At 48.9% G+C, this 13,731-nt stretch overlaps 1 protein-coding gene across 1 annotated transcript in view; it reads left to right on the top strand.

Moving 5' to 3' along the window:
• The window catches only part of LOC139751151 (uncharacterized), a 233,101-nt gene that overhangs the window by 92,733 nt on the left and 126,637 nt on the right, over positions 1-13,731 (top strand). The window contains exon 2 of the mRNA XM_071666250.1: positions 3,732-10,316. Within this exon, the coding sequence (XP_071522351.1) occupies positions 3,732-10,316 (6,585 nt within the window). The remainder of the gene's footprint in view (positions 1-3,731; positions 10,317-13,731) is intronic.

Genomic DNA, 13,731 nt, shown 5'->3' with positions numbered 1-13,731 from the left:
TATATATATATATATACATATATATATACATATATATATATATATATATATATATATATATATATATATATATATATATATATATATATATATATATATATATATATATATATATCCCTGGGGATGGGGGAGAAAGAATACTTCCCACGTATTCCCTGCGTGTCGTAGAAGGCGACTAAAAGGGGAGGGAGCGGGTGGCTGGAAATCCTCCCCTTTCTTTTTTTTTTTTTTTAATTTTCCAAAAGAAGGAACAGAGAAGGGGGTCAGGTGAGGATATTCCCTCTAAGGCCCAGTTCTCTGTTCTTAACGCTACCTCGCTAACGCGGGAAATGGCAAATAGTATGAAAAAAAAAAAAAAAAATATATATATATATATATATATATATATATATATATATATATATATGGGGGGGGGAGAAGAGGTGACAAAATTCAGATGGGAACTATTTTCAAAACATTTTTTTCCACACCTGTTCGCCGTTTCCCGAGTTACCAACGTTGCGCTACGAATAGTGGGAGGGAAGGCCCTCGTTCGCTCACATCCATTCTCTAGTTGCCATGTGTAATGCACCGAAGCCACACCTCACTATCCACAGCCAGGCTCCACAGATCTTTTCCATGGTTTACCCAGGACGCTTCACATAGTCCTGCTTCAGTCCATTGTCAGCACGTCGCCCCCGGTATACCTCATCTCTCTCTCTCTCTCTCTCTCTCTCTCTCTATATATATATATATATATATATATATATATATATGTGTGTGTGTGTGTGTGTGTGTGTGTGCGTGTGTGTGTGTTCTCGCAAACATACAAAGACACACACATTTGTTTTTCCAAACTAGGCCATTACAGCAATGAAAAACAAGAGCATATTTTAGCGATGGACTGGACGTACGTACGTACGTACGTGGCCGTAAACAAGAAGCGGGTGCATCACCCGGGCAAATATATTTGAGCGCCGGGCGGTCGAGATGGGATCAAGCCTCTGACTTTACAGCTCAGACAAGAGGGATCTTGAATGGGATTTACATACCTAATGGTCAAGTCAGATACTGAATGGACGATTGGATACCGTTGTCTCGATGCGAATCTTTAGTCTTCTTCATACGTCGGTCGGGGGTTCTCTTCGCGGTTCTCCTCACGGGTTATAAGAAACCTGTTATCATGGTTGTGTTGGCGCTGGCAGGATAGCAGCAAAGACTCATCATACGAGAGGAATTTCACACAGCAGCAGAGCTCTGGGTCCCTCCATGACTGATTGAGATGGAGGGTGAGGGAGGTGAACCTCATACACCAGTGTGGTATGGGTAGAAAGACATGCATATCGTAGATAGAGAGGTACTGTAGACAAGATGCTCTTAGTCGTGGCTCTGAGGCGAAATGTTCGTCGACTGTTTGTATCTGTGGTGCAACCACACGTAATCTGTAATTCCCTCTCTGTGTTAGCAATCCACGTCATGCTTAACGATGTGCCGTTGTGTTTAACGAAGCGTTGACGGCTGAAAAAAACGCTTGGGCGTTACAGGGGGGAGGGGGAGGGGTTTGATGGCCTCTGAATGGAATAGTGTACTGCATTTCCCCCCACTCTCTCTCTCTCTCTCTCTCTCTCTCTCTCTCTCTCTCTCTCTCTCTCTGCCTCTCTAATGTCAAAGCTATGTGTGTGTGTGTGTGTGTGTGTGTGTGTGTGTGTGTGTGTGTGTATACAGCTTTTATGGACTGTCCGTGTCGTGTGTGAGGCGTTCGTCAATAATGAATCAAGACACGATCGATTGCCATTTACTGGGATAAGGTTGGTATAATGTAGGTCTGACGTGTTTTCCTTTTAAAAAAAAAGTTGTAATGTGATGCCATTTACCCAGCACTGGAGCGTTCATCGACGCGAGCAATAGTCTCAACCAACCAGCCAACCAACCAACCAACCAACCAACCAACCAGCCATCATTTTCCCTCTCAAACTTGGGTTCACCGCCAGTGACTTACAGATGTATATATATAGTGGCTAACACTATGTACGATCGGTGTGTACAGTTAGTGGGTTGATTGGTACTAAGGTCTTTGAATATACTGAGGTCACCAAGGCCATTAAGGTCATCATGTAATAACCACGGGCATAATGATCAGGAGATAATCTTGAAACACTGTCTCACTGTATATAGGTACATTCCCTGACTGTATATACGTACATTCCCTGACTGTATATACGTACATTCCCTGACTGTATATACGTACATTCCATGACTGTATATACGTACATTCCATGACTGTATATACGTACATTCCATGACTGTATATACGTACATTCCCTGACTGTATATACGTACATTCCATGACTGTATATACGTACATTCCATGACTGTATATACGTACATTCCATGACTGTATATACGTACATTCCCTGACTGTATATACGTACATTCCATGACTGTATATACGTACATTCCCTGACTGTATATACGTACATTCCCTGACTGTATATACGTACATTCCATGACTGTATATACGTACATTCCCTGACTGTATATACATACATTCCCTGACTGTATATACGTACATTCCATGACTGTATATACGTACATTCCCTGACTGTATATACGTACATTCCCTGACTGTATATACGTACATTCCATGACTGTATATACGTACATTCCATGACTGTATATACATACATTCCCTGACTGTATATACGTACATTCCATGACTGTATATACGTACATTCCCTGACTGTATATACGTACATTCCCTGACTGTATATACGTACATTCCCTGACTGTATATACATACATTCCCTGACTGTATATACGTACATTCCATGACTGTATATACGTACATTCCCTGACTGTATATACGTACATTCCATGACTGTATATACGTACATTCCCTGACTGTATATACATACATTCCCTGACTGTATATACGTACATTCCCTGACTGTATATACGTACATTCCATGACTGTATATACGTACATTCCCTGAGGTTGATATATTCGAACGTCTTTTATGTAGCACGCTGGACTGCGCACCACACATTGCCTACATAGTTTTGAACTATTCATTTTTCTCAATAGCAGAGGATAATCCTCCCTCCTTCCTTCCTAGGAATCATTTAAGGAAAGTTACCAACGTGTGTGTGTGTGTGTGTGTGTGTGTGTGTGTGTTGTGTGTGTGTGTGTGTGTGTGTCTACTCCCGAGGGCGTCGTGCATAGGTCATGCTGCTAAAGATAGACCTCTCGTACTATTGAACACCACACAAGCTCAGGTGAGGAGTTGTTGCCTGCCGGCCTGCGCCCCTCCGCCCGCCCGTCTCCTCACGGGCGGGCGGGCGTGCGTGTGGAGGGGAATGAGAGGGGGAGGGGTCGGAGCGACGACGCGTCTCTGGTCGTCTCCACGACGCAGCCACTTGAGAACGTTAACTTAAGATTAAATGGGGGGGGGGGGGGGTCCTGGAAATCCTCCCCTCTCGTTTTCAATTTTCCAAAAGGAGGAACAGAGAGGGGGGCCAAGTGAGGATTTCCCTCAAAGGCTCAGTCCTCTGTTCTTAACGCTACCTCGCCAACGCGGGAGATGGCGAATAGTATGAAAAAAAAAGAAAAAAATATAAGATGATAATAGATAAATGATAGATTGATTGATTGATAGATAGATGTATAAATAGATAGATATTTGGATAGATAGATAGATAGATATTGTGTAGAAACCGTCACTAACATCTGCGTGTTGGGTCTTCCCCTACAGATAGCCGGGAGCCAAGCCAGAATGCCCCAGCCTCTACACCTCGACCGTCTCCCTTGGCACAACAACCATAACCACCACAGGCTCCTCTCCCTCTCCTTCATCCTGCTCCTCCAGCTTCACAAGCCCGCGACCTGTGACCACAGGGCCAGAGGACGACCCGGGAGCTTGTCGCAGCCACAGCACCTCCGCCTCCAGCCCTGGACACCGCAAGAACTGGTGGCGTCGGTGATGGCCGGAGTGGCCGAGGAACCTCCACACCATAGATCTAGCGATCCAGTATTTACCGAAGTCCCAGCTTACGCCAAGCTCGAGACTCCTAAGCCTTTGAAACACAGAACGTCTAGAGGTGTAGATTATAGATTTAGAAGACCAGCGGTGCTCCTGGCTCGGAGATATAAGCACCTGAGGACCAGCAGGTCCGGGAGAGACTCGACTGAGGACCCCGTGCACTACCGGGTCGTGGGATCGGCTAGGGCGCTCGTGGGCCGAGGTTCCAGTCGTGGTCGGTCAGTATTCGGTGCCTCTGTACAAAACTCTTCAGCCGAGTACCCGGTAAGTTATCAAGGAACCTGGAAGATCCCGCCGTCGGGAAGAGGGAATATGACGAATCTTCCAGGTCTGGTGGGGAATCCAGGAGCCACGATAAACAGGGACGGTGTCGATTTGGAAATGCCCGCGGGCGCCTGGAAGTACCCGGGAGACCTCCCTGGAATTGATTATGGAACACTTGAGAGGCTGGAGGAGCAGCAGCAGCAGCAGCCGCCTGGAGGCGTGAGGAGTGTAACTGGGAAGAGGCTCACGTCATTAGATAAGGTAACTGCTCCACCTCCGCTTTCCTGGGCGGGAGCGGAGGACCGGCGACACTTCTCGTACAAGAGAAGGAAGAAAATGAGACGAAAATTGCGCCAGAGCGATTTATTCACATCCGACCAAAATGGATTTGTTTCTGATTACACGAAGCGGAAGAAAAAAGTGAAGGAAAAACCAAGAAACGAGACAGTTCGCGAGGAGGTGAGTGTTGCAGAGACGACACAGGAGGACATGGGTGAGCCCAGGCGTCGAGCGGCTGTGATTGATTTCATGCGAGACTTTAATGAAAACGGAAGACCGGACGACGAAGTTAGGCGCGTCGGGAATATCGACGCTCGCGAGAGCCGAAGGTCAAGGTCTCGCTGGGGGATAGCTGGTCTCTCTCCACCTCCTCCCCGCGGGGAGCGGGACGACAGAACGATGTCGGACGGTCGTTTACACCCACTCGTAAATCATTTACACATCGCTCCGAAGGCGGGACGAAGGTTCAGAGGAGTGGCTGAACACGCAAGGGCACGACGAGGGTTCGGAACCCGGCGTACGAGGGTGGGTAGAAGCTCCAGACCGATCCAGGTTTTTTGTAAGACTGACGAGGGTAGATCAAGCAGACGCGGCACCGGCAGGAGTCGGCCCCTGCAGGTGCCACCGCCAGCGGGGACGGATGAGGGCGTGGACCAACAGCAGGAGAGTGAGGGCAATGCTTCCATCATCGCTGTCGCCATACACAAAAGGCCCCGGAGTGCTCATGCCCTCCACAAAGGAAGACAGAGACGTCGGAACTCCTCCGATACTTCACCTATCGAGGCGAAAGTCGAGGAGGGTCTTGAAGCTGGGTCGGAGACACCTCATCGACCAACCAAAAGACCACCTCGCCCCTGGAACAATCCCAGGCGACCTCCGCCCTCCTCTCAGACACAGAGGCCTTCTCTGAGATCTCCTCCAGGGCGTGAAGACGTCCAGCGTGAGAGTCAAAGTCAGGCGAGAGGGAGAACAAGAGAGAGAGGCAGGGCGCGCGGCGAAGCGGCGGAGAAAGAAAACGTGGGCCAGATTATCATCAGAACCGGAGAGGATCGAGGAAAGTCGAGGAGGGAAGCGAAACAGAAGACAATCGATGTAATCCAAAGACCGACGAAAGTCGTAGACGAAAGAGCAGTTGCCAGGTGGACGAGACGTAACATGAGAACAGCCATACGGAACGTCGCACAAGGAGGGAGGACACACCACAGGCAGTCGGGGAACCGTAACAGGAGCGTCACGAAGCGTGACGCCGTCACTGAAGAGAGATGGAAGAGGGAATTGAAACAGATATACCGGGAGGGTAAATCAGCAACAGAGGATATGATCCACGATGCAAGTAATCGAAGTGGCAAGACGAGAGTGGACGAGACGCCAAAGAGAGAAATAGATCAGGAGAGAAGAGACGAGGCGAGAATCATGACAGAGAGATCCATCTCTTCCTGGGGAGGTGAGGCCTCGGGAGGAGCAGGAGCAGCAGCAGCCAGTGGCCACCTGAACGAACAAGATGGACGCACGCCAACTGAAATTTGGGATAATCTTATATCCCGACGAGGGAGGTTCCCCACGGACGCGACAGATAAGAAGAGACGGGATTCCCCAGCATCTACTACACACGCTCTACACCCGAGCTTCGCAGTTCTCACGGTGTATCACGGGAGCGCGTCGCGTGTGCACGGCTCTCCGGACACGAAGGTCCTCACGCGTTCGTCGACTGATCCCGTGGACCAAGTGCAGTCGTCATCCACTGAGAGAGAATCGAATCCGACTCCCCGTCGCCGCCCTTCGCTGCCCCTGACGCCGTTACGCAAGAGGAACGATAATGAAATTTTCACGGAGGTCTTCAGAGAGAAGACCTGGGGCGTCCGGGCGGTGGACGGGGAGGAGCGTCCGTCGACACAGGAGTCAGTGCTGGGCCAGTCGCCCCTCCTGGGTGCTGTTCAGCCCGTTATAGACGTCGGCAGATGTTGTAAGGGTCATTATGACAAGGTAGACGAATGGTGTGTGGCCTCTGCTGCATATCTACCACCGTCCCGGAATGGAGTTCAAGTCACACCGCAAATCCTTATATTGGAGTCTCCTGACGGTGGTCTTTGTTGGGTCCTCTCCTCCTCCTCCTCCTCCTCCCAGGACGGAGACCTGGGCGGTGGCGTGCACGGCGCTGGGGGTCCGTCCTGGTGCTGTCGAGACAGCCGTCATAACGAGGGAGATTATGGCCATTCTCGGCCTTACGGCGACAGGCATAGATCCGAGAATGGGACAGCTCCCCGGTGTAGGAGCGGCGGATGGACACTGTGGGGATGTGGGTTCATTATCCAGAGGACGAGCCTCCTCCCCGGCCGTCTATCACGGCGTCATGCCACTCTCATTATTATCAGACCGCGCGACCTAACGACCCTCTGCACACCCGTTACCGCCCTCGGTGGGGCCTTCCAACAGGCAATTAGGACGACCCTGGGTCGTTTACTACTACTCGTGATGTTTCTAGACACGACGGTACCAGGCGGCAGTACCTCTGGAAGTCTCCTGCTGGGGGGACAGAGGACCCAAGGAGGCCCTTCTCCCAGGATGGGGGCGGCCCAGGGGCAGGTGGACCCCCACGTGGCAGGGGCCCTGAGCGGCAAGCTGTTTACCTCACCCCCAGCGGAGGGGCGTCGGGACCTGTGGAAATATACTACGTCCAATGTGGATCTCAGTCATCATAAGACGAAAGGCCAGGAGGAACCAAGAGAAGCCAACGAGGAAAGAAAGGTCTCTGTGATGGCTCCCCTCAGCGATAACCCCAAGACACACACAGAAGAGGTCCTGCGTCTGGCGGAGGGAGAGGCTGCCGAACACAGAGCAACGCTCGCACGATATCCACTCGACCAAGAAGGCCCCACAGGAGCAGGAACCATAGTACTGGGAGATGCCGGCGGAAAGATACCGACGCGAACCCGGCCCACAGCATCTGTCAACAAAGAGTCTCTCCCTGACCGAGGCGAGGCCTTAGAGATTGTGAGGCAGACGTTTTATGACCTGCAGCGAAGCTCTGATATTGGCAGTAACTCGGCACTTGGTATGCTCACGGGGAGGGTCGGGAGCGGACGAAAACTCGACCCAAGTGCTGGAAATCAACGAAGCAAAAGAAACGTGGCAAGTCGAAGATGGAATACTAAAAGAATAACCAGGACGTGGAAAGGAGGTGATGACAACGTAAGAGTTGGAGGGGACATGAAAAACATCCGGAAGCATCAGAGAACGGATGACAACGGAGGAGGAACCCCAGGGACGAAGGATGCCACAAGCTCGGGAGGTGGGAGATACTGGATGGTGAGGGATGCGAACCGTGAGGGTCACCGCTGGCGACGCAGAAGGGGCGCTAAACGCCTCATCTCCAGCAACTCGGAGAACTATGGTGCCGTGGGAAGTCCGGAGGCAACAGTGAATAACCGCAGCACAAATGCGTTCACAGCTTCGGTTCGACATTCCCACCGAGGGAAGAACTCCAGCAAGAGTGGAGACACGACCGCAAGAGGTCTCCAGGTCAACAGTTTAGGTTCCACGTCCCACAGTGTGCAGGGCCACACGTCCACCCCTCGCGTATCAAAGCTACCCGAGAGCTTCGTGGAGAGTGGCAGCGGCCATAACATCACCTCTGCTGCTAACACGAACCCAGAGCGCCGGACGCCGGGGTCTGCTCCTGCTGGGGGTGCTGCTGCTGCTGCTGGGGGTTCAGGTGGTGTGAGGTGCCCCCAGTGCTCAGCCCAACAACATTTGCCTGAGATCTTTACGAGTAAGAAGAGCTTCATATCATATTCCACACGTCCCTTGGCGGGAGAGAGTTCTTCAACCTCTCCAGACCGACCAGCATACTTCCCCGAGGACCTCCCTCAAACTTTGGAAGGACCTCATCTTCCAGGCTTCAAAGATCCTGGAGAGCGTCTTGCTTTTGACCGTAGCAAATTTCCAGTATATGATTCCCTTCCTGGCAAGGTGTCGGAAGAAAGTGAAGAAAACCGACGAAATTTTCGTAGAAATGAAGGTATTATTTTGATCAACGAAAACCAGAACAGTTCCTTAACTTTAGCCTCAGCAAAAAGTATTCCAGGTCTGAACAACAGCAGCACACGTAACACTTCCAGCTCTGACGGCCTCATGAGCAACGCTAGTGTTATGAATGACCTACAGAAGAGCGATGAAAATGGATCCAAGACAACAGTTACTGAGGCCACATCTCGTAAAACTGAGAATTCGACTGAAATCATTGAGAGCAACACCGGTGTAGACAGCAGCGGAGGGAGTTTCTCTGAAAGCCCCACATCACCTGGGGTGCCACTGCTCACCGAGGGTGTGTATGGCATTCTTCAGACGCAGGGCGCCTCTCGCACATCACCCACGGAGAACCCGGTGCTTCAAGTCACTAGGAAATGGAGCAGTGAGGTTTGGGATGCGTCAGTGAGAAGAGAGAAGGACCACCGCGCACTGGGGAAACAAAACAACGCGGAGGACAGCAAGATCTCCAGCCCGCGGGTCGACGGAGCCCAAGAACTCTTCGACGTGGCCTCCAGCATCGTGCAGTATGGCAGGGAAGCAGGAGAACAGCCTTCTGGGAATATGGGATTCCGTCGGAAGACGACGGGCAACGTGAGTGGCAGTCCAGGCAACGAAAAAGACCTGGAGAGTGGAAAGACTGGAGGAGTATTTACTCCTTCCAGATGGCAGAAACCCGGCCCTCTGGAGTGGAGGACTCTCCCCGTGTGGTCACCACTGGACTATAGGACGTATCACGTTGGGTTCACAGGGCGACAATCCTCCAGCAGTGTTGACCGCCACCACTCGGTCACCTCCCCAGGGCCTCCTCGCCTGGCATCCAGCCTGGAGCATCGCGTTCCTGATTCTTTTCCAACGTCTGGTCTTCCACACACCCACGGGGAAATTCCTGCTGTGAGAGAGAGGGACAGAGAAAATGTTCGAAGCTTCTTTAGTAAAACTCACAACTACCAACGTAATATTGCTGGCCAGCCTCGAACTGTGGAACTCTCCGAGAGACACTACCAATTTCATCGTCCTTCATCTGACCTCCGAGTTGGCTCAGCTCTCGGGAAGGCACAAGGTCATGTACAAGGTCGCTTGCAAATCCCTCCTCAACGTCAACCTCGTCTACGTCTTGCAAGACAGAGGCAGACACACTACCAGTCGAGGAAGGGGAATTACAGTCAAGAAAATGACACAGGAAGTGAGAAAAGGCCCTTTCAGAACCCAGATCATCTGGGCCACCCTCGAGATCGGCCTTTGAGTCACCCTCAGAATCCTGGTTCTCCGTCAGGAAACTCGCATAATCCCATCTCCAACGACGCAAGTCGAACTACACACGACCCTCACGGGCGTCGTAGCAGCTACCTCCAAACTCCCCCTCTGCAGTTCTCCCGGGGTCACTCTTCAAAACACCAACCAGTTCCCAGGCTGAACTACACCACGCACCACCTCCAGCAGCACCAGGAGCCTCACCACGCCAAGCGCAGCAGGAACAGCCACAACGCCTCGCCCTCACGACGGGATCAACAGCAGTGGACGAGGCACAGCAGCCCCAGGGGTGGGCAGCCGCCGACCCCGGAGCGCCAGGTGCCTCTCCTGGGGCTCTTCGACCTGACCATGCGGGGCGAGCGAAGGCTGGGAGGCAGGTCAGAGCTGGCCGCCGCTCAGTTGGCACTCGCCCACATCAACAACCAGGGAGTCATCCCAGGTCACAGGCTCGTCATGTTCCACAACGACACTAAGGTGAGTTTTGACCTCTTGTTTGGCAAATGATGAAGATCCTCCAATCCTGATACACAGCTCTCCATCCTAACCTCTGTAGTGTGTCTTGCTGGAAGAATTTTCATGTGTTATGTATTCACTGTGACGATTGTTTAGGCTACTTGCTCTTGGGTCTGTCCTCAGCTTCACTGTCATATATTGTTTTATATTCCCCAGTTACTAATTCCCATTATCTCTGCATTTTTACCCCATTTATTTCGGACCCAAATGATTATATTTCAAATAGTCACCCATAGTCATCTTCAGTATCAGAAAATAAGTAACGGAAAGAAACAAAATGTGATTAAGTCAAAATATAATACAAACAAAAGAGCCTTGAACACCATATCGGGTTGCTCTGCAGCCTAGTCTACTTAAAGAGACGTCGGCCCCGAACATACCCGCGAATCTCACAACACGAAAGCAACACACAGCCTAACGCACACCAAGAGTAATACCATTGAGCTGTAGTGTTGATTAAAAAGCTCCGGCACTCCCTCCCCTTCCTTCTTTCCTTCCTTCCTTCCCTTCCCTCCCCTCCCGGAGAGCTGCCATCTAAGAATGTTCATTGAGGGAATCACTGGGTGAGTGAGCGATCCACAAGCCAGTGTGGGTGAAGCGGAGTTTTTTGTTAAACCACCAGTTAGGGTAGTGCTGAGTGGCTTTACTGGCGGGTAAGGCAAGGTACAGCGACAGCGACTGTTGCTCAGTCCTGCGGAGAGAGAGAGAGAGAGAGAGAGAGAGAGAGAGAGAGAGAGAGAGAGAGAGAGGTGGTGACCTCCGACCTATGAACCACTTGTCACAACCCCTAACCATTCCAGCAGCTAAGTGTTGCAATATTTTCTCGCCTCGATTAATGAGGTCTGGCCTCGTAAATTGAATATGCAAATGATGCTACAGCGGGGGGGCTTAATCAGCACCTTTCATCAATTAAACCCTGTATTATCCTATAGATTTAATTATCTGAACAAATGGCGTAATTAATGCATTGTCTGCCCCGACAGCCCTACGTAGCGTTAGGATACGTAAACACATCACGTATGCCCTAGATTATTAGACATTATTGCTGATTAAGCGTTGGTGATATTATGATCTAATAAAACAAGTATGTACGGTAAAAAAAAAGAAAAAATTGAATGTGTAAATTGTTCGAGTCGGTAAAGGAATTAGGAAAAAAAAGATAGGATATTTGAATTTGTAATTTCTGCCGTACGTAAAGTACTGTCAGACATAAACAGTGTTACGACCCAATTCGAAGAGTTTATAGTTAGACTTTATTGATTTATTAACTTCCTTAACCGTCATCCAACGGCGTGATACATCATAAATTTGGGGTAGACACTGTGTCTCCTTGAAAATTGTTGCGGTTTAACTGGTAATATCTTTGTCCACAGACATAAATAAAAGACCCTTTTTCCCCGTTGGCAAACTTTTAGGTCAAAGTTATTTTTCCAATTTATCTTGAAATAGACTTCAAACTTGATTGACAAAAAAAAAAAAAAGATAAACTTCCATCTTAACCAGAGTTCGAGTTTGGATGCAACAGGAAACTCAATTTAAAGGTCAATTTCATTCTATGAAAGAAACCCTAAAATGATTATACCAATCACGACGGAAAGTCTCTGACGCTTCCTCCTCCTCCTCCTCCTGCCTCCGGGTACGCCAATACACACGGATTTCCTGACGCAATTTTTAAGACTCAAGTGAAGTCAACTACACTTCGGACGTGGTGTCATTGATGGTAGTAAGACTTGGAAGAGGCACTTCCAGTAATTCTGCAGTAGACGCCGTGGTCTTGCAACAAGGTGCAAATTCTGTTTCATTGTTCGTCGTCATCTGTCGAGAGGAATCTTTCTCTCTGTCACGTAGCCTAGTGGCAATAGTAGGAGCGCTCTCGCCTACCACGCATTAAGTTTCCAGGTTCGAGCCTGGCAGTTGGAGGTTTGTTTATATGTTCTATGAAAGTGCGTCATATATATATATATATATATATATATATATATATATGACTGTAGGGTCGTCTATTGTACGCCTTACCTTCAGACATTTGGTGATGGGGGTTAGATAATATGGCCTCCAAATAACACATTTCCTCTCAGTTTTTGTACGTAATTCTTTGAGTGTCACACATCAGTCTTGTTTCCCATATGTACAGCATTTGGGTTATGAGATTATGCTTCAAAAACGATAAGAATTAAGTCGTACCTACAGCACCCATAATATTTAATAATATTAATCGTCACACAAACACTATTATACTCTGGGAAAAAAATAAGAAAAAAAAAATAAGTTAAACAGAGCAGCAACATCCCAATACAAAATAAAAAAGAATGCCAACCAGAGTACCTGCCTACAGACAGGGGACAATAGAGCATGATAATGGATTGGTTCCTCTCAACACGAATACAAAAGCCAAGCCTCGCCTACTTACCTCTGCCACACAGCGTCGTGGAAAGATTGAGTGTTGACGTCGACATCTCTTTTCCCTTTTTCTCCTGCGCAAGTCTTGCGCCGAATGTGATTTCACCATGTTGTATATAAACTCAGCTCGTCAGATATACGAGAAGAAAATGATGAAGACTAGGAAACATGTGGGTGTTAAGATACGGTTCCCACTCATTCGACGAAAATTGTTGTTTTCGTCTGAGCGATCGATAGTTTTGGGGGTTTTTCATCAATATAACTATAGTTTGATCTGATTTTATTGTATACGTTTACGGCATTATACGATTCAGTGATGAATTAGGATGATACGTTGTCGCCGAATTGGATCTGCTTGACTTACATATCACACAGAATTAATGTCTTTCGCTGCTTTCTCTTGTTCGAGCGCCGACATGAATATCATAATCTAATCAAGAGTAAGACAGTGTAAACCCCCACGTCTCTCACCATCATTTAAGTTTCAAACCTTCATATTCACATTATAGGTCCGTTTTGTAGCGGAGGCCAATTGATTACAGTTTGGGGGTATGTAGTTGCAAAGATACGCACATTGATTGGAAAAAACATTTTTTTTCTTTGCAGTTGCTAAAACTCAAGAGTGCTGAATGATGGGAAGTTCAGAATCCATATGTGTGTGTGTGTGTGTGTGTGTGTGTGTATGTGAGTCCACGGGGAAAATGAAACACGATAAGGAATATACTTAATCACTCGCAAAATCGAGATCCTTTCCAATATGTATATGTGTGTGTGTGTGTGTGTGTGTGTGTGTGTATGTAAACACAGGGTAGAGCTTCTGAGTTTCATAACGTTTCGGCTGCGCGTAAGCGTTAGCGAGATAGCGTCAGGACCAGACGAAGAATATCCACGTTCTCGCTCACACCCACTCTCTCGCTGTCTTGTGCAGTGGAAGTAAAATGTTTGAGGATAATATGTTGTGTGGGAGGGTTTGATT

The sequence above is a fragment of the Panulirus ornatus genome, chromosome 11 (genome assembly GCF_036320965.1).
Source record: "Panulirus ornatus isolate Po-2019 chromosome 11, ASM3632096v1, whole genome shotgun sequence".
NCBI classification, from domain to species: domain Eukaryota; kingdom Metazoa; phylum Arthropoda; class Malacostraca; order Decapoda; family Palinuridae; genus Panulirus; species Panulirus ornatus.
This window is presented reverse-complemented; position numbering and strand designations above follow the sequence as displayed.